The sequence below is a fragment of the Cornus florida genome, unplaced genomic scaffold (genome assembly GCF_030987335.1).
Source record: "Cornus florida cultivar Cherokee Brave unplaced genomic scaffold, ASM3098733v1 CherokeeBrave_3.0.0_Hap2_Chr01, whole genome shotgun sequence".
In the NCBI taxonomy this organism is placed as follows: Eukaryota; Viridiplantae; Streptophyta; class Magnoliopsida; order Cornales; family Cornaceae; genus Cornus; species Cornus florida.
The window spans coordinates 89,121,009-89,139,657 of NW_026775571.1; the positions used below are offsets into that span (position 1 = coordinate 89,121,009).

At 36.9% G+C, this 18,649-nt stretch overlaps 1 protein-coding gene and 1 pseudogene across 7 annotated transcripts; one reads left to right on the plus strand and one right to left on the minus strand.

The window, feature by feature from the left end:
• The first annotated feature begins 366 nt into the window (after window positions 1-366).
• Window positions 367-5,139, plus strand: LOC132305364 (urease accessory protein D-like; annotated as a pseudogene).
• A 5,769-nt stretch (window positions 5,140-10,908) lies between these two features.
• On the minus strand, window positions 10,909-18,403 carry LOC132305370 (uncharacterized). Of its 7 annotated transcripts, XR_009481622.1 has the most exons (4): window positions 18,261-18,401; window positions 17,172-17,894; window positions 15,828-15,999; window positions 15,223-15,588 (listed from the first exon to the last, which is right to left on the minus strand). XR_009481622.1 is itself a non-coding variant. In XM_059803042.1 (3 exons), exon 2 carries the CDS (start codon window positions 17,819-17,821, stop codon window positions 17,174-17,176), a length of 648 nt encoding a protein of 215 aa, XP_059659025.1. In that variant the 5' UTR covers window positions 17,822-17,894; window positions 18,261-18,401; the 3' UTR covers window positions 10,909-11,140; window positions 17,172-17,173. The 7 variants fall into 7 exon arrangements, 6 of the variants coding, with proteins under 6 accessions (XP_059659025.1, XP_059659017.1, XP_059659014.1 ...); XM_059803042.1 differs by lacking the exons at window positions 15,223-15,588; window positions 15,828-15,999 and adding an exon at window positions 10,909-11,140; XM_059803034.1 differs by having other exon boundaries at window positions 15,210-16,020.
• Between the last annotated feature and the right edge of the window lie 246 nt (window positions 18,404-18,649).

The following is an 18,649-nucleotide window of genomic DNA, read 5'->3' on the forward strand; positions in this document are numbered from 1 at the left end:
ATATTTATGATATACAATTATCAAAAACAAAACAATCGTTACCAAATATGAATCCGATTTCTATTAAAAACATACCAATACCAAAACAGTTATTTTCCTATCATACCAAATCATAACATATAACGTTATCGTCATCCAAAGAGACCCTCAGTGGTCCAATCTAATTAAAATTTATATTGAGGGTTTTTTATAATATCTTATTAGACTTTGATGCATTTACTTTGATTGGACAATAACACATGGCCTTTCAGGTTTTATAAATATTATTAACTTTATTTTCTGAGAAAATAAATCTAATATAGGATAGGGTTTGATGCCCTTATCATACTATCTTATCATATACCGTCCTTTGTATTGGCAAATGTGCACAAAATTTCTTCCATAATCTTTACATATCTCTAGCTATTTGTCACCAAATCAAGAAATATTCCATCACTACAAAATAATAGAACAGAGATACTGAAACTCAAAACTCATCATGGTATCTTAAATTGCCAGCAGATATTGAAAATCAAAATCATATGGTATCTAATGTAATATGTGAATATAACAGCAGCATGTCTAGAGAGAAAGTACCAGTAGGGTTTGTTGAATGCAGAAATTGGAAATAGCGTTAACCTAACCTTTTTCGAAAACCGAGAGCGTGTGTGAGAGAGAGAGAGTGAACGGATTGAGAGAGAGCAGACTGTAGTCACTGTACTTTGGGGTTTAAGTTGGTAAAGTGCAAGTAGAGAACAGGCGGGTAGGAGATAACTGGACCATTGTCGATGCAAAAGTAAAAAGGGTTATCTTTGGTTTCAAAATTTCCAAAACAGTGATTTCCAAGTATTTGAAATATTTTTTGAAGATCCATTTTGCTGAAAAGAGTAAAAAGAGTAACAAAATACCATTCTGTTGTAATTTCCCCCCACAACCTCTAAAAAGAATTAATAATTGCTCTCTCCCCCTCTCTCACACTCAGGCACTCATTCGATCGAAACAAGCAGAGAGAAATGACAAAGGGGAAGGTGGTAGCGGAGAGAGTTGGAGGGAGGTCAACGGTCACCCGATGCTTCTCAACATATCCTCTCAAATTCATCGGCCCCAGAAAGGTCAGTTACTAGTCCCCCAGTCTCAATTTCAATTATCATTCTACAATGATTAATCATCAAATCACAAGTTCATGAAAATCAGAGAAATTGTTACATCATTTTTGCTTATATTTGATTTTGATGGTGGATTTCTCAGGTGGGTCCTTCCCAAACAGACTAGTTTGGTGGATTTACACCCTCTCCTATGGCGGAGGCATTGTTTCTGTATGTATTTTTTATACCATCTCTCTTATCACTAAACATACTGGGTATGTTCTGTTTTTCATTGATTTGATACTAAAAGATACTGGTATGTTCTGTTTTTTATTGTTTGATACTAAATCATATTGGGTATGTTCAGTTTCTCATTGATTGATACTAAAACATACTGGGTATGTTCAGTTTTTCCTTGATTGATACTAATACTTTATATTGGGTATATATAGGGAGATTCTATATCATGTGATTTTACAATTGGAGATGGTTGCACCACAGTTTTGACCACCCAGGCTTCTACAAAGGTCAGTTTTTGTAATTTTATTAATTTTATTTTATATTTTGTATAAGTTGTGTTTCTATAATTTCATTATATTTAATTATATATATTTTTATTAATGGGTTATATTTTGTATAAGTTGTGTTTTTTTTATTGGAAGTGCATAAGCTGCATTTTATGTACTTCACTGAGCTCTATTCAAATTTTGATTTCTTATGTTTCTTTTAACTTCTAGAATTTGAATATAGGTATACAAGTCCATGGGATCAAAGTGTTCTGAACAATTCTTGGAGGTAATAGTTAACTCTGATAATTGCAAGTAATAGTTTTCTGAGGGGACCATGATAGGATCATATGACATGTTCTTTGCACTGTTTTGTTGATTATTTGCATTTGCATTTGCATTCTATAGGATTGCAGTTTTTTAATTGTTAAAGAATTGGTTTTTGAAATTCAAGAAATTCAGTGAGAACATGGTTGTACTTCATGAAGGAATTCCTATTTATGCTTTTGTTTTGTGTTTTCATACTTTATATGAAAACACAAGACGGCATTTATTGAACGACATATGAAACATTTCAAGCAACGCTATTTTGTAAGAATTTGTTGTGACAGTGATTGTTGAATTTTGGAAGCATCGTTCACCTTCATTGTTTTTATGTCAATCATGGCTGAATTAGGCACACATATTACTACAAATCCATTTGTATTTGTAAATATGATACAAGTTGGAAGGAGTTTTTTGTGATTTAGGATAGAATATAAGTAAATATTATTATTATTGTTACTACTACATTTGTGTTACAAAAGGTTATTCGTAGAGGTGGCTATTTTATGCCATGCAGTAGGAGAAAATAGGATGCAATGCTCTTTTGGTTGTAATTCCAGATCCAGTGACATGCTTTTCTACCGCAAAATACTCCCAAAAGCAAGTCTTGAGAGTGGTATCAGACTCGAGCTTGGTCATTGTTGATTGGATTACTAGTGGACGTCATGAAAGTGGAGAAAGGTGGAATTTTGAACTTTACAAGAGCACTAACCACATCTTTTTAGAAGGTGAAAAGCCTTTGTTTCTTGACACGGTAATATTCTTGTTCCACCACTTCCTGGTCAGTTGCATAATGAACTTGCCAATGCTCATTACAATATCAATGCTAATAAGGAGGGGTTATCTTTGAAAAGTTTGGAATTTTTTACACATACGTTCTTTTTCTTTTTTTTTTTCATTCATCAGTCATTGGTTCGAATGAAATTTGCTACTTAAGTTAACTTTGTTTTTGAGTAAGGGTGCTGCATGCATATACTGGGTTTTGCATAGATCATCATTTCATTCTAATATGCCAAATTGGGTTATTGGCCATCACTTTAGTAACTTTCATCCATCGTTGAGGGGTACCCCCCCCTCTCCTCATCCTCTCCTCTTTTCTTTCTTGGTGGGAGCATTGGGTTTTTGAAGTTATATCTTTGTAATGTTATTAAATGCAATTATTCTGTTTTAGATTATCAACACTTCTTTTCAGGCAACAAGCAAGCACTTATATCATTGTCAGACAAAAAGGATCTGGCTTTCCTCGGCAATGGACTTCAAGAGTTGGGGTGAATTTTCAGAAATTTTGTTCCCCTCTATTCTTGGTGCACTGTTTGAGTTTGCTTCATAATAAATCTCAACAATCAGATATTTTTTCCTTCTTCAATCATTTTCTTCAATTATTGATTCAGAATTTTGTTTGAAAGATGTCTACTACAGTGCAGATTATGTTGGGATCATTGCGATAATTTATGTTAAATCACAAAATTTAACATATTTTATCAAAAATACAAAAATTTAATATATTCTTATATATTTTATAAAAAATTTAAGGAATTATGTCTGAATAAATCACAGCCATGGTAACATGCCTTTTTATTCTTGCACTTATTGAATCATAGTGGATCTGTTTTCTGTTAATAAAACTGAATTGAGCCTTTGTAGAAAATTGAATCTGGTACTTGTAGCTTATTACTTTTTAGTGCATGTCTGCTGATACATCTACGTTCAATAAAATTATAATAAGAAATATTTGGTAATTTACATGAAATTAGTTATTGTTTCAATTTATTATTTGTTTTTTGTAATAATGTTGGCATACTATGTGACTTCCCACGTCGCCTGGGGGAAAAGAAGGGGGGGGAGTTGTTGAGACTTATAACTGTGTAGATGTGTTTTGAAAAAAATCGTGAGCATCAAGAGTTGAGTATGCAAAGCGGACAATATGTACACGGTGCGAGGTGGGTCGAACAAATGGTATTAGAGCCAATCTCCAACCAAAAATGGGGGGGCTTGCACAAGCCCATGCGGGTCACATAGGAGGGTCCCAACTCTCAATAGGGGGTAATTGTGACATCCCACATCGTCTGGGGGACAGAAGTTGTTGAGACTTATATGTGTGGACACCCCCTAACTGTGTAGACGCGTTTTGAGGAAACCGAGAGGGGAGCGTGCAAAGGGACAATATCTACACGGGTGGGGTGGGTTGTGACATACTAATTTGCGTTCTTAGTATGTATGGTACAATATATTTATATCTTAAAATGAATAATAAAAATTTTGCTATACAGGTTTGATATTGTCAGATAGTTAGCTACCATGTGCCTCTTGTAGAGATGTGAATTGTTGTATGTAATGACCTATTCTATAACCTGCAGATGCACAATTGTTTCAACCGGAGGAACAGCATCTGCTTCGGAAAATACTGGGGTGTCTGTAACCAAAGTGGAGCAACTCACTTGTTTTCCGGAAATGGTGAGCTGGTTCTTATGCTGTCTTGACCTATATTGGTTTGGTTTGCCGTTGTTTTTCAGACTTTGCATCTTTGTTTTAATTTCCCTCCTAGTTTGCTTTTATTTCTCCATGCAAAGTCTTGCACTTTCCATTGTGCTTTTGGTTTTTGTGGCTATTATACAAAATTATCTGTTTTACACTTCATTTGCCTTCCAATTGAATCCTAGAATATTCCGTATCTGATTTCTGAATATATAATTCTGCCCTTCCAGAGAAGAGAACTTCTGGGGTGCTCATTTTATGATTGTCCCTTTCTTTCAAAAGATTAAAAAAGAACAGCTCTCTCTCTCTCTCTCTGAGCATCCAATGCACACTTGGCATGCCCCCTTAATATTATCTCTAGTTTGTTATAGATATGTGTAAAATTATGTTTTTACTTAATGTTGTTCTTGTGATACAATGAAAATTATTGTTCTCTCTAAGACCTTGCAAGGTCAATAAAGAAACCTCTACTTTAATTAACGATGCATAATTATTATTGTGTTTTTATTCTTTTACAGCTTGATGGTCGTGTAAAAACTTTACATCCTAACATACATGGTGGTATTCTTGCTAGAAGAGACCAAAAACATCATATGGAAGCTTTAGACAAGCATGGAATACGTGAGTTCTACTGCACCATTGCAGGAGCATGGGATCAAATGCAGTTTTGTTGTGCAATTACATTCTACTATGTTTTGTTCTTCTAGTCCATTTTGTTTTGTTGGGTTATGATGGATATGAACCAGCTTATTGATTAATTTTATTTTCAATTATTTTGTAGTATTTTTCTTTTTGAAGTTAACTTTGTCTAAGTGGACATTCATTCTTTTAATGGGACTTATAAAAGAGGAAATTGAAGATTAGAAGATGGATGAAGGCATAATAATAAACAGAATATATATATCTCGCGCACATATATCTTACTTGTATTATAAATAGAAAATGATATACTAGTGGGTGAAGGAATCATACAAGTTAGTGTACAGTAAAAATGGGATGGTATAATTTTTAGTTTTTTAACCTGGCAAGATAACTGTCATACAGCATCTACATAGGTAAGAATAGTGGACCATACACAAAAAAAAAAATACACATACAGTGCCAAAAGACACTAAACTATCCAAAACAAAACTAACACCTACTAATGTCAAGATCACAGCTTTGATAACAACCGAGAAGGTGTCAGTGCATCGAGAAGGTGCCAGTGAGAGTGGGAGCGGTAGCCTCCACAAGTAAAGCTAGCAAATCGAACCGCTAAAGATATATATTTGCACCGTCTTACACAAATGCTTAGCATAGTCAAGGACCGGGTCCATCAACAGCGAAAAAAGAACATTGAAAATATCGTGCCTAAACTTCAACCATGACGTTAAGGTTGCACCACCCGAAAAATCACAGACCGACTGCCAGAGCTGGCCCATCGAGGAACTGAGCACCACATCGCAAGCACCAGAGACATGGCACTCCGGCGCAGTGCTCAGATGCATCAGATCCACTCCCCATTGCAAACTGCTCCATAAAGGATCATTCATACAGATCCATCTCCGGTGACCTAGGAAACATCCATCCTTTGAGACGGCTCAGAACATTAGATCGGAAAACATAAACTCTCGATGAAATGAGAGAAACTCTGCTCACAGAGACCCTTGACGACTACAAGGAGAGAAAGAACAGGATTACCTCCCCACTCCCATAGAAGGGAGCAGGGAGAAAAGCAGAGGGGAATAAGGGGTGTGAATAATGGCATAGTTATCATGAGTTGTAGTCAACATTAATGGAGTAGAACTTCTATGATATGCTAAACCAGGAGATGTCTAGCAACCTTCTTTATGTTCAATCAGTAGTTTTACTCTAATGCATACATATAAATGTATATTGTTTGTTCTGACCTCAAAAGTGGCTGCACCTGTATTCTAATAATTCCATCATTTAAGTATCATTCAACTGATTGAACTCAATTATAGTAATAAGATATCGATGCTATAGGTGATCGGGCATGGTCTTGACATCAGTGATCATAGATTCATTTCAATTTAAAGAAGTAAAGGGGTAATGACATAATCATATTCTAGACATCAATGCTCATGTTTATTGATTAGTGGCTTGGTGTAACCAGAAGCCCATAAATTGAACTTCAGGGGAAATTAAAACCATAACCTTATTATAATACCTGGGCAATATGTCTCTGTTTTATAGGTCCATAGCAATTAGTTTGATAAGCCCATAACAGTTGCTTAGTGTTCTTTTTTCTTCCTTATGTCAGGTCCTGATTAACACATACATATTGAACAGAATCACAAGGATGTCTTGGTTGTTGTTGATTCACAAGACTATCCTGCACTCCTAGAATTTCTTCGAGGAGACAGAGATGATCAAGGTTTCAGAAGGAAGCTTGCCTGGAAGGCTTTTTAGCATGTTGCTTCTTATAATTCCGCAGTTTCAGAGTGGTTGTGGAAACAGACTGGGGGAGGTACTCTGCTCCATATACTCTTTATTTCAATTTAGGTCCATTATTACCAAGGCACCCTCCCTTTTCTTAGAGCATGGCACACACCCCCACAATTGTCCCGTACGGGGGACTTGAACCTTCAACCTTGCACTTGAAAAGTAGAGAGATACCAGTAGAGCTAAGTTATTGGTGCGGGAACTAGTGATATGTTTAGTGTAGCTCACTTTGTGCCATTCTTGGATATGCTGTTCAAGAAGGCTAAATTGTCTGCTATATATATATATATATATATATATATATATATATATTTATGGACTATATATATCTTAATTTAGGGAGAACATGCATCAAAACTGAGGCTGCAAAATGGGTTTGATTGTGTTTGTTTTAATATTTAGATATTTGTATTATTATCAAGATATGGAACACTGCATTTTTATAGTGCATAGTAGTTGCACAATCTTTTCATTAGGAGCACTTCTGAGTTAAAACCACATCTACTCTTGTCTAATGCTGGAGCTATTATGGTGGATGTGAAGTAAAATGGTCCCAGGTAAACAGAAGCAGAAGAGGGGTAGCAACTGCTGAAAGGGAATTATATTTACTTACTGTTTAAGGGTCCTACCAGAAGTTTTTCATTCTCTTGATAGAAGCATAGAAGCCATCAAGTCAGCAACTTTTTCACAAAAAGAAAAAAAATTTAAAAGTAAAAAGAAAAATAAAAAGAAACATTGATGAGCTCTTTAGTATTTGTGAGTATTTGTTACTTAGGACCATAATTATAACAGGATCACTGTTAGTATTTTATTCTTGGAATAATTTCATAATAGGCTCTTCATTTGTTACTTCTGTTGATTAAAAGTAATTGGGTAAAATTGACGTACTCAAATTGAGAGCCTGACTAATATTATATACAAGAGAAAAATTACAAATATGGAAAGAGAATAAAATAAAATCATAATAAAAATCAAATCCCTAAACATTAGCTTATAATGAACACCCAATAAATCTGCCACAATCATTGAGTCAACTTATAGATATGATTTTCAACACTCCCCCTCAAACTGGAGGAAATATGTCGATCAAGCCCAACTTGACTATGGAAGACCGGAGAAGAGAAGGCCCAACAGACTTTGTGAACACATCTGCACTCTGTTCTGAAGAGGGAACAAAAATATGATTAATGATACTTGATCGAACCTCTCTCGAATGAAGTGAATGTCTATCTTAATATGTTTCGATCTTTCATGTAAGACAGAATCGGAAGCAAGTATAATGGCTGATTTATTGTCACAAAACAGCTTTGAAAAACCTTTTTCTTCAAGACCCAACTCTCCCAAAATTGATTGAAGCCAAAGGAGTTCACAAGTACCTTGAGCCATAGCTCGGTATTCAGCTTCAGCAGAGGATCTGCAGACAACGACTTGCTTTTTACTCTTCCATGATATGAGATGATTACCATAGAGAGTACAGAAGCCAGAAGTAGAACGTCTATCTGTCTTACATCCAGCATAGTCTGCATCAGTAAAGCATGAGAGTCCAGACTAATTTCCTGGGGCATAGAATAGACCAAGGCTAGGGCACGACTTAAGATACCTCAAAATATGGTAGATTGTATCCATATGAGTTGAGCGAGGGGCATGTATGAATTGACTAACCACACTAACATCAAATGTCAAATCGGGCCTTGTGTTAGTCAAGTAGATAAGATGACCTACCAAACGTTAATACACGGACGGATCTAGAAGTAATTCCCCTGTTTCAACAGAGAGTTTGAGATTAGGGTCCATAGGAGTGGAAGTGGGTGGACACCCAAGCATGTCAGTATCTTGAAGAAGATTTAAAACATATTTACTTTGAGATAAGGAAATTCCACGATGGGATCTAGCAACCTCAATTCCAAGAAATATCGAAGGGGACCTAAGTCCTTCACATCAAAGGACTTTTGAAGATGAAGTTTCACCTAAGCAATCCCTAAAGCATCATCACTTGTGATAATGATATCATCCACATATATCAATAACATAATGCAGCGACCATCACAGCGACGTCGAATAAAGCAAGTATGGTCTGAGTGGAAGCGCACAAAGCCCTTGGATAGAACAACATTGCTGAAACGACTAAACCAAGCTCTAGGAGATTGCTTCAGACAATAAAGAGACTTCCGAAGCCGACAGACTTTCCTACCATACTCCCCCTAATCCCGAAATCCAGGGGGTGGATCCATATATATAGTCTCAAGTAATTCTCCATTAAGAAATGCATTCTTGACATCTAATTGATACAGAGGCCAATAATGGGCAGCAAATAAGGAGCAGTCGCACAGACGTCAACTTTGCCACAGGAGCAAAGGTAGCACCAAAGTCTTTGCCCGGAATCTGAGTAAAGTCTTTTGCCACCAACCAAGCCTTATACCGATCAATAGATCCATCGACTAAGTACTTCACAATAAATACCCATTTGCAGCCAACCATTTTCTCCCCAGCAGGTAAAGCAACAAGTTCCCATGTATTATTACGCTGTAAAGCATCCATTTCTATTATCATGGTAGACACCCAATTGGGATCCTGGAGGGCCTCTGACACTGATCGAGGAATAGAAACAGTCCCAATCTTGCCCAGGAATGATTTATATGCACTTGAAAGACCATTATATGAGACATACTAGGAAATAGGGTGGTTAGTGTTACTAGAGAAACCATACCAATTAGGAGGGTGATGATCACGGGTAAGATCACGGGAAGTATGCTCAGGAATGGTAGGAGCCACAGGAGAAGGAGAGTTACCTGGACCTGGTTCTGAAGATGATTCTGGCAGGGGAGGTTGAGTGCGATGGCGACGAAAGTAGACCTGCAAAGGTGGAGGGGAACCCTGCATGGATGGAGAAGGAGATTTCAGGGCAGTGATATTCAAAGAGAGGAACAGGACGGACAATAGTGTATTTAAGTAAAGTGTGGCAAATTACGTTAACAACGTGATTGTTATTATTGTATTAGATGTTATAATGTATTTAATTTCGTATGTGACTGTAGTGGCTTGGGTGGTTGATTACCAAATATTGGTGTATATTGGTTTCCATTGGACAGAGGGAAATAGAGTGAAAATTTCCCAGAACCGGTCGACGTGTAGCTTCCCATATGTCGATCGGTATCTTTACAGTGAGTGATTGTTGTATACGTTCCAAACCAGTCGACGTGTGGCTTCCCATACGTCGACCGGTATCATGTCCCAAACCAGTCGACGTAAAGTCTCATACGTCGACTGGAGAGATCTCCTTTTCCAGACCACAAGAGAAAGAATCCTGTACCACAGAATTAGTACTATAAAATGGAACAGTTTCATAAAATGTCACATTAAGAGAATGATACATATGTTTGGCCACAGGATCATAACAACGATATCCCTTTGACATAGCAGAATACCCCAAGAAAATACACCTAATAGATTTATCATTAAGTTTATGACGAGAAGGACTATGGTTATGAATAAAACAAGTACAGCCGAAAATACGAGGCAAAAGGTGAAACAATGTATAATCAGGCTGGAGAATCTGAAGTGGGGCTTTACCACCCAATACTCGACTGAGAATACGATTAATCAGAAAAACAACTGTAAGAATAGCCATATACCAATAGAATTTAGGCATATGCATACCACTCAGAAGACATCGGACCACAGACATAAGATGACTGTTTTTACGTTCAGCCACGCTATTTTGCTTAGAAGTATGGGGTAAGTGAGTTGATGTAAAATCCCCTTTTTATTAAGTTTAGTTCGGAACTCATTCGAAACATATTTACGTTCATTATCAAACCGAATATTACGAACAACAGTGTTATACTAGGTTTTGATCATTTAAACAAACTGGGTAAATAAAATAAGCACATCAGATTTCGTTTTCAATAAATAAACCCAAGTACAACGAGAATAATCATCAATAAATGTCACATAATATCGATGCCCAGATAAAGCAATAACTGGGGAAGGGCCTAAACATCAGAATGAATAAGATCAAACATACTAGGAGCATGACTCATATGAGAAATATCGCTAGTTCTAATATGTTTAGAAAGCTCACAAACTTCACATTGAAACTTATGGTCCTTGCATGTTTTATTTAACGAAAGAAATAATAAACATAGATACTGAAAGTTTACATGCCCCAAACGTGCATGCCATAGACTAAAAGTGTGAAAAGAAATATCATAAGCACTAGAAATAGGTAGGACAGAAGCTTGAAGACCTGTTCCTGGTGGTTCCCCAAAGTAGTAAAGCTCATCACGCTCATAACCGCTGCTAAAAAATCCTCTTCGAACAAAGGTCCTGCAGCAGACAGTGATCTGGTAAGAATATAACTGCACATTGGAGGTTTTTTGCAAGCCGGCTAACAGATAAAAGGTTAAAGGCAAATTTAGGTACATGAAGGACAGATGAAAGAGTAATATCATGAGACAGACAAACATCACCCTTACTGTGAATGTAAGATGTAGAGCCATCCGCAAGATACATAGATTGGGTAACATGTATGATATTGGAAGAAAAAAACTGATAACTCACCAGTCATGTGATCATTGGCCCCAGAATCTAGAACCCAAGTAGGCTGCCTGGCCTTAACATGAAATGTAATAGGAGTACCTGTAGAAATAGTGGCAGTGGGAGCAGTTGAAGGAGCACCAACTCTAGAAGTAAGGGAGCCAAGCTGGTCCTGGATCTGCCCAATTTGAGACTGAAGCTGGCTTAGTTCAGGAAATACAGTAGATCCACCAGTAGTAGCAGGAGTCTTTGCAACAACAACAGTACGAGAAGAACCAGTTCCAGATAAACAGTTCCTAGAAAATTTCTGCTTCAGTTCAGGGTGAAATTTGAAGTAGCGAGCCTTAACATGTCCAACCCCTCCACAATGTTGGCAAATAATCTAACCTCCAGAAGTACATGATCCAAAGTTGGCTGCAAAAGCCATATTATCGACAAGTGAGGGCTGAATTAAACGGTGCCTGTGTTCTTCACCATCAACAGTAGCAAAGGCCTCCAATAGGGATGGAATTAGTGATGCATTCAAGATTTGAGACTTAAGTGGTTCAAATTATGGGCGTAATCCCATAAAAAACTGATAGGTATGCTGACGATCAAGAAATTTGACAAGAAGAGAGGCTGCCTCGAAAAGAAATTCACTTAGAGGCTCATATTAAGCCAGTTCCTCCCAACGAGATCTCAAATACCCAAAGTAATCAGTTACAGACAAATTCAGGCCTTCTTGCGAGGCCTTAGCAATATCTTGGTATAATTCAAAAATACGGGCATCATTCCTAGAATGAGTATACATTTGTTTCAAAGCAGTCCACAAGTCATTAACAAAGTCATAAAATATGAATATATTATAAATTCGTTCCTCTATATAATTAAACATCCATCCTAAAATGGTGTAATTGTCCATATCCCACTGAGTATATTTAGGATCTTTAATATCTGACATCTTTTCAATGCCCAAAAGCCACCCTGATTTGCCTTTCCACCAATATAAAGGCGGAGGGAACGAGCCCAGGATGCAAAATTACGGCTATTCAACAGCACACTAGTAACTCGTTGAGCCGGTGTGTGTTACGCCTAAGAGAGAGTTTTTTAATTATTACTTGAATCAACCATAATATTAAATAGAACAATTCAATAGATCACCAATAATTTCAAATAAAGGAGGAATAAACATAATTTTGATCAAACCAAGAAGCCGGAGACATGGAGGTCCGATCCGAAAATGCTGCCGAATATCCCGGCAGCCCCAAAAGAATTGCAAACACGTCTTCTGACCTTTAGTGTATGAAAAAGACTAAGGGGATACCCCTATAGGGGTCGAACCTAGAGGAGATTGGCTCCCCCTAAGACTGTCGCAACAACGACCTGAAAAAGAAAGAGGGTCTGTGTAATGTTTATGAAAGAAAATATATATATATATATATATATATATATATATATATAAAAGTTAAAAAATGAAATTTTAGTAGCTGTGGGGCCCGCCACTAATGAAAGCCTTTATCAATGACCTTATAGTCATTGCAGAACCTCTCCCTTACAGTAGCTTCAGTTTTTATTTTTATTTTTCCTCCATTTGAGCTTCATTATTTCTCCTCCATTTTTTCGGCCAAACGATTAGGTTTTCGGTCTTGGCTCCTTGACGGAAAACGTCCCTCTCGTCGTTCTCTATCACATAGTCAAAGGATTTAATTTTTGGAGGAACGGTGATTATTTTACGAATTTTTGAATTTTTTGGATGTAAGGCTTCGGAGGGGGTTTTGGGCTACTTGGAGTCGGATTCCGGAGCTAAGCCTTTGGAGCAGTAGAATCTCCTCGTCGACGGTTACATTCCCACCGAATAGTTTTCCGTTCCGCCACCGTTGACTGGAGTTGACCGGCATTGACTGCGTAGTAGGGGTGTTCTAATACCCATTTCTTTGAGCTTTGTGAATTGATCTCCTTTAATTGATGCACAAGCATGCTTATATTGTGTTAAATTCTTAAGATGTAATTTATATATTGTATATATGATTTTTTTTTTTGTGTTGTAGAAAGTGTGTGATTATGTGATAGCCGCCTTGTTAAGATGATACATGCTTAAATGATGTTAATTTAAGCCTTATGTATTTAAGCTGTTGGATTTGCAAATTGAAAGTATGTAAAATGCCATGAATTAGAAATATGAGAATGTGATATTGTGTGGAAATTCATATTTTAAACATGTCTAAATGACGTGGATGATATGTACAAAATTTTTATATTGTCATAGCATTGAAGGAATTGCATAATTCATGCATTACCATTGGGAAAGTAAAGGGAAAATTTTATTTTTTTTAAAAAATAAATGAAATTGTTTTTGGGAAAATATTTTCAAATGTGTTTGCGAAAATCGGACGCCTAGAAGAAGCCTAGTGGTCCGTGTTGTTAATGTAGTCTAGAAGGGAGTATGGTTGAACTAACTAGGCCGGATGCGACGCTTTGGAGGTGCCTTGTGGTCGTGGATAGTTAGTCAACCCTCCATTCGTGACGCCTTGGAAGTGCCTTGGGACGGATTGCACTAACGATTTGGAAATTGAAATGGTATTATTTCAAAAATGGGGAGCGACATTGCATGGCATGGCATTGCGTTGGCATACATTGTATATTTGGTGGTTAGACGACTTGCGTATGTATTTGTTGATATCACTGTTGCTTTACTTACTTTCCTCGAGGCATGATTCCATTTACTTGTATTCTATTCCTTGTATGGATTCACGGGGTCGAAAAAGGTGTGTCTTAGACGCTTCCTACTGAGCTGTTGGCTCACCCTATTTTATTATTAACATTTTTCAGGATACGGAAGGGAAGTGGTGGATGACGCTTCTCTACAGTTTTTTTGACGGGTTAGTTGACTGTTTTGACATATTTTGTAGCTATGATCCCATTATTATTATTATTATTATTATTATTATGTATTGACATAAGAAATGATGGTAGTGCCCTTAGTTGACCTCGGGTTCGAGTAAGGACTCGGTTAACGATTCGGACCCTCGAGTTCGGATCGTTATAGTCTGTGGAGAAAAGAAAAAAAAGAAAAAGAAAGAGGGAAGGGGCTATGACGAGATAGAGAGAGATCAAAAGAGGCGGTGAAAGAGAAAGAGAGAGGAGAGGCGTAAATTTGAAGCTCTGATACCAAAAGTAACTTTGTAAATTTGGCGTACTCAAATTGAGAGCTTGACTATCATTATATACAAGCGGAAAATTACAAAGATAGAAAGTGAAAAAAATCAAATCAGAATAAAAATAAAGTCCCTAAACATTAGCCTATAATAAAGACCCAATAAATATGTCACAATTATTGAGTCAACTTATAGATATGATTTCCAACAACTTGTTATTCCATTATGAGTGCATACTAATTTGTTCTCTATCATAGATAGGGTACAGGTGGTCCATGATGCTGAAATTGAAGAGGAATGTTGAACCATTTTTTTCCTTCTTGGTGTAGGAAATGTCATATAGTAACTACTTAGATGCTGATGCAGCTTGGAACTGTGTGTGTGACTTTAATAGGCCTACCTGCGTAATTGTAAAGCATACAAATCCTTGTGGGGTAGCTTCACGTGATGATATCGTTAACGTCTATCGGCTGTAAAAGTTGATCGAGTGAGTGCATTTGGTTGTATTGTAGCCTTCAATATAGAGGTTGATGAGGTACGTTGATTTGAGTTTTTCTTTTTTCTCCACAGATCTGGCACATAATTCTTTTTTTCTAATCAAGCTCTTATTCAGTATTAGATTTTAATTATATCACCAATCACATTGCATCACACAAGATAAGCAAGGGGTGCTGTAATTTCCTAGAGCAGGGGAGTTCTATTAAATCATCACTTTTCTTCTTTAATCAGAATAGGTCTTCGTGTACCTTGATGTTGCCTAATATATAGCTTTAAGGAAAGCGAGAGATGAGATCAAAGGAGCAGCTTTGGCCAGCGATGCCTTCTTTCCCATTTGGTAATTATTACAGTTTTAAGCAATAATAATTTAGCATTTTGTTGATCTACCCGTAAACTAAACTAAGGAGTAAAAGTGAAGAGGATACAGTAATCATTGGGATATACATGAGTTTTTGCTGAAAAGAATACAGATTGATAAACAGCCAACCTTCAATTAAATGACCTTTTTTTCTTCTTCTTAGTCACTCATGCTTCCACCGAGGCTTCAACCTCTGATCTCCCTTTGGAATGTAGAGGCCTCATACTGCTGGACCACTGGTTATCCAGCTGAATATCCAGCAGGAGTGTTTGATATCAGCAATAATCAATAGGAGGTGTGACGCTTGGAAGGCAATAGTTATATGACCATGACTATATTGTGCAGGTGTTTACAGATATACATAGTATATATATGTGTGTGTGTGTGTGTGCGCGCGTGTTGGAGATGGAAGATGGACATAACTCATGGCAATACGGTTGGGATGCTACTTACCACTGGTGGAAGAGAAAAGCAAACGGGTACTTACTGAAACAATAGTGCAGTTGGACTTCGTAAGATTTTGCCTCATGATTTTTCTCTAGGCCCTCTGTTGAAGGGCACAGTCCTCATCATGCATAAGGTTTGGAGTTCTGTGGTTTCAAGAAAGTTGTTGGAGGAAATGTCTGACGTGCCAACGCCGTCCGGACCATGGTCTACACCTACGAGGGACATCTTCTCGACTTTAAAAAACTCGAGAGAACAAAAAAAGAAAGGGGGAAAAAAAAAAAAAAAAACTCTTAATTAGAATCAAAATATGTAAATTGTTATCCAGGACAAGCAATGGTGGGGGTTAAAAAAGGTTTAACGATCTGCTAACTAAATACATGTTGCTTATAGTTCATATTCCTGTATCAGATTTTATACAAGTACATCTAGCAAGATATGTCCATGTTCAGTCAGTTCTCATATTCAGGCTCACATTGAACTAGTATACCAAGTGTTTTGAGTATGACAATAGCTTCCTCTTCCACCAAAATTTGGCCTGAAGAGTTTCTCCATTAGAAATATGGTAATCACAAAAAGGCTGTACCTACTTCCTCACCTTCCAAAACAGAAGGTCGAGGGTTCAAGTGTGTGTGTGTTTCTTGCCGTGGTAAAGAAAAAGAAGAAAAAGAAATATGGTTCAGTTATCACAGGTATTCCACCAATCCTTCACTTGGAGCTTAGGTAAAGACTTTGGCCAAGTTCTCAGCAATGTCACTACTTTGTCATCTCCAACATTCTGCAATGAGCAATTCTTGTCCCTGTAATGTTGACCATCCTTTATTTTCCTGCTCATCTACCCCAGATTCTCTATGTTTTAACTCAGCACACAAACACAATCCGAAAAGCATGTAAACTTTGACCAAAAGCTCAAGCTACCAAATTCTCTATAACAAAAAATTATATATTTTACGCGAGAAAAGTAAAAATTAGAGTCAGAAATGCTTCTAGTTTGTTAAACAACAAAACCAAATAGGCACCAAGTTTATTCCTTGAACCAGAATAATCTGGTGTTCTCAGCATTTAACAAGGAAAAAAAGAGGGAAAAGACCAATAAAGTGATATAAAATTTCCTCCCTTTATGTTTGATATTTAATCATTTTATAATTGTGAAGAAAAAACAACTAAGGAGATTCCAAAAAAGGGCATTATTTGAACATTCTTAATCAAAATTCTAGGTTCCTAAGCCAAGAGAGATCAACAACATCAGACAGTAACCACTAGCAAATTATTCAACTCAAACTAAGTTAAGATAAAGACACCTCAAGTAGGGTTCATTTCAAACACCTGATACATTAACAGAATTCATAAAATCTGTAAGGAACAAAATATTGGTGATCATACGTACTTTCATTCCATAATGACCTTTGCCCCGAGAGCTTTCATCTTCTCAATTATCTGCTCTCCCTCTTCTTTTGACACGCCCTTTTTGAACACTGCAGGTGCCTTCTCCACTAAATCCTTTGCTTCTTTGAGACCCAATTCGGTTAAACTCCTGACCTCCTTGATTATCTTAATTTTCGAAGCTGCCTCATACGACTCCAATTTCAATTCAAATACAGTCTTTTCAGGTTTCTTCTCCTCTTCCTTGGCTGCCGATGGTGCCTTCATTGCCATTCTAGCAGCTCCTGCTTTCATGACCCCCACAACTGGGGGCTCCTTCATACCCAATTTTTTCATCATAATTGATGATAACTCTGCAACTTCAACCAATGTAAGCGCAGATATTTCATCTACAAGCCTAAAAACCCGATCGGTGGGAGGACTCCGGTGCATTGAAGGATCAAAAGTTGCCGGATCATAATCAGCTGGAAGCTTCCTTTGATCAAACTCTACTTCTTCGTAATCCTCTTCTTCCTCTTTCCTTGCAGGTTGAGTAAGGTGTCGTCGAGACACCACATTAAAATTACACCCATTCAATGCTATCACAGAACAAGGAACACCTCTTCTGCATAACCCATTAAGTAAATGATTCCTTAAGCTTGAGATCACACTCATTTCCTGAATTCTAGAATACCCTTTTCAACTTCAATTGGCAATATAAAGAACCCATTTCTTAAAAAGCTACTGCCTGAAATCCAGATAAAGAAAAATGGGAATGACAATCAAATTTATGTGCTGTAACTGGAATTATCTGGACAAGAATACTACAAATCAAATATGTTGATAAATTAAAATACCAAATTGGGCTGAAAAATAGAAATGTGTGAGATTAACACTTGCAAAGTCGATATAAATTGCAAAGAAATTAGAGAAAGAGTACATTTTATTTTGTTCTAAAGAGATCAATCACATTTATTCACAGAAAACTCATTACAATGACTTAAAAAAAAAAAAAAAAAAAAAAAATTACAGGAAGCGTGTAACTAAATCAGCAAATTACCCGAGTTTCTTCTCTTCAATATTATGATGAGTGAGGGTTGAGAGAAAACAATACCTTCTGGTCTACAATCGGCAGTCGTTATAAGAGAGATGATGAGTGAGGATCCAGAGAAAGAAGATGAAAAAAAAAAACCTAACTCAGCCAAATAAGGTTACGTTTCTACTTGTTTTTTTGATAGAGGGTGTTTGGGACCCTGGGTTGGGCTTGCTAAGCTATCTTGAATCTAGAAGTCCAGTTATTTATGTACAGTGGTTTGAAGTCGAAACATTTATGGCCTATTTATGGGCTTCAAAGTGCGGTGTCTAATACAATAATCCTATCAAATTTGATTTTGCTACCAGATCAGAAAACCCATGGCAAATTTATGAATTTTTTTTTCTCATCCCTTTCATACAAGTGTTTTTTTAGGTAAGTACTCGCACACACATTTTACAAATTATCAT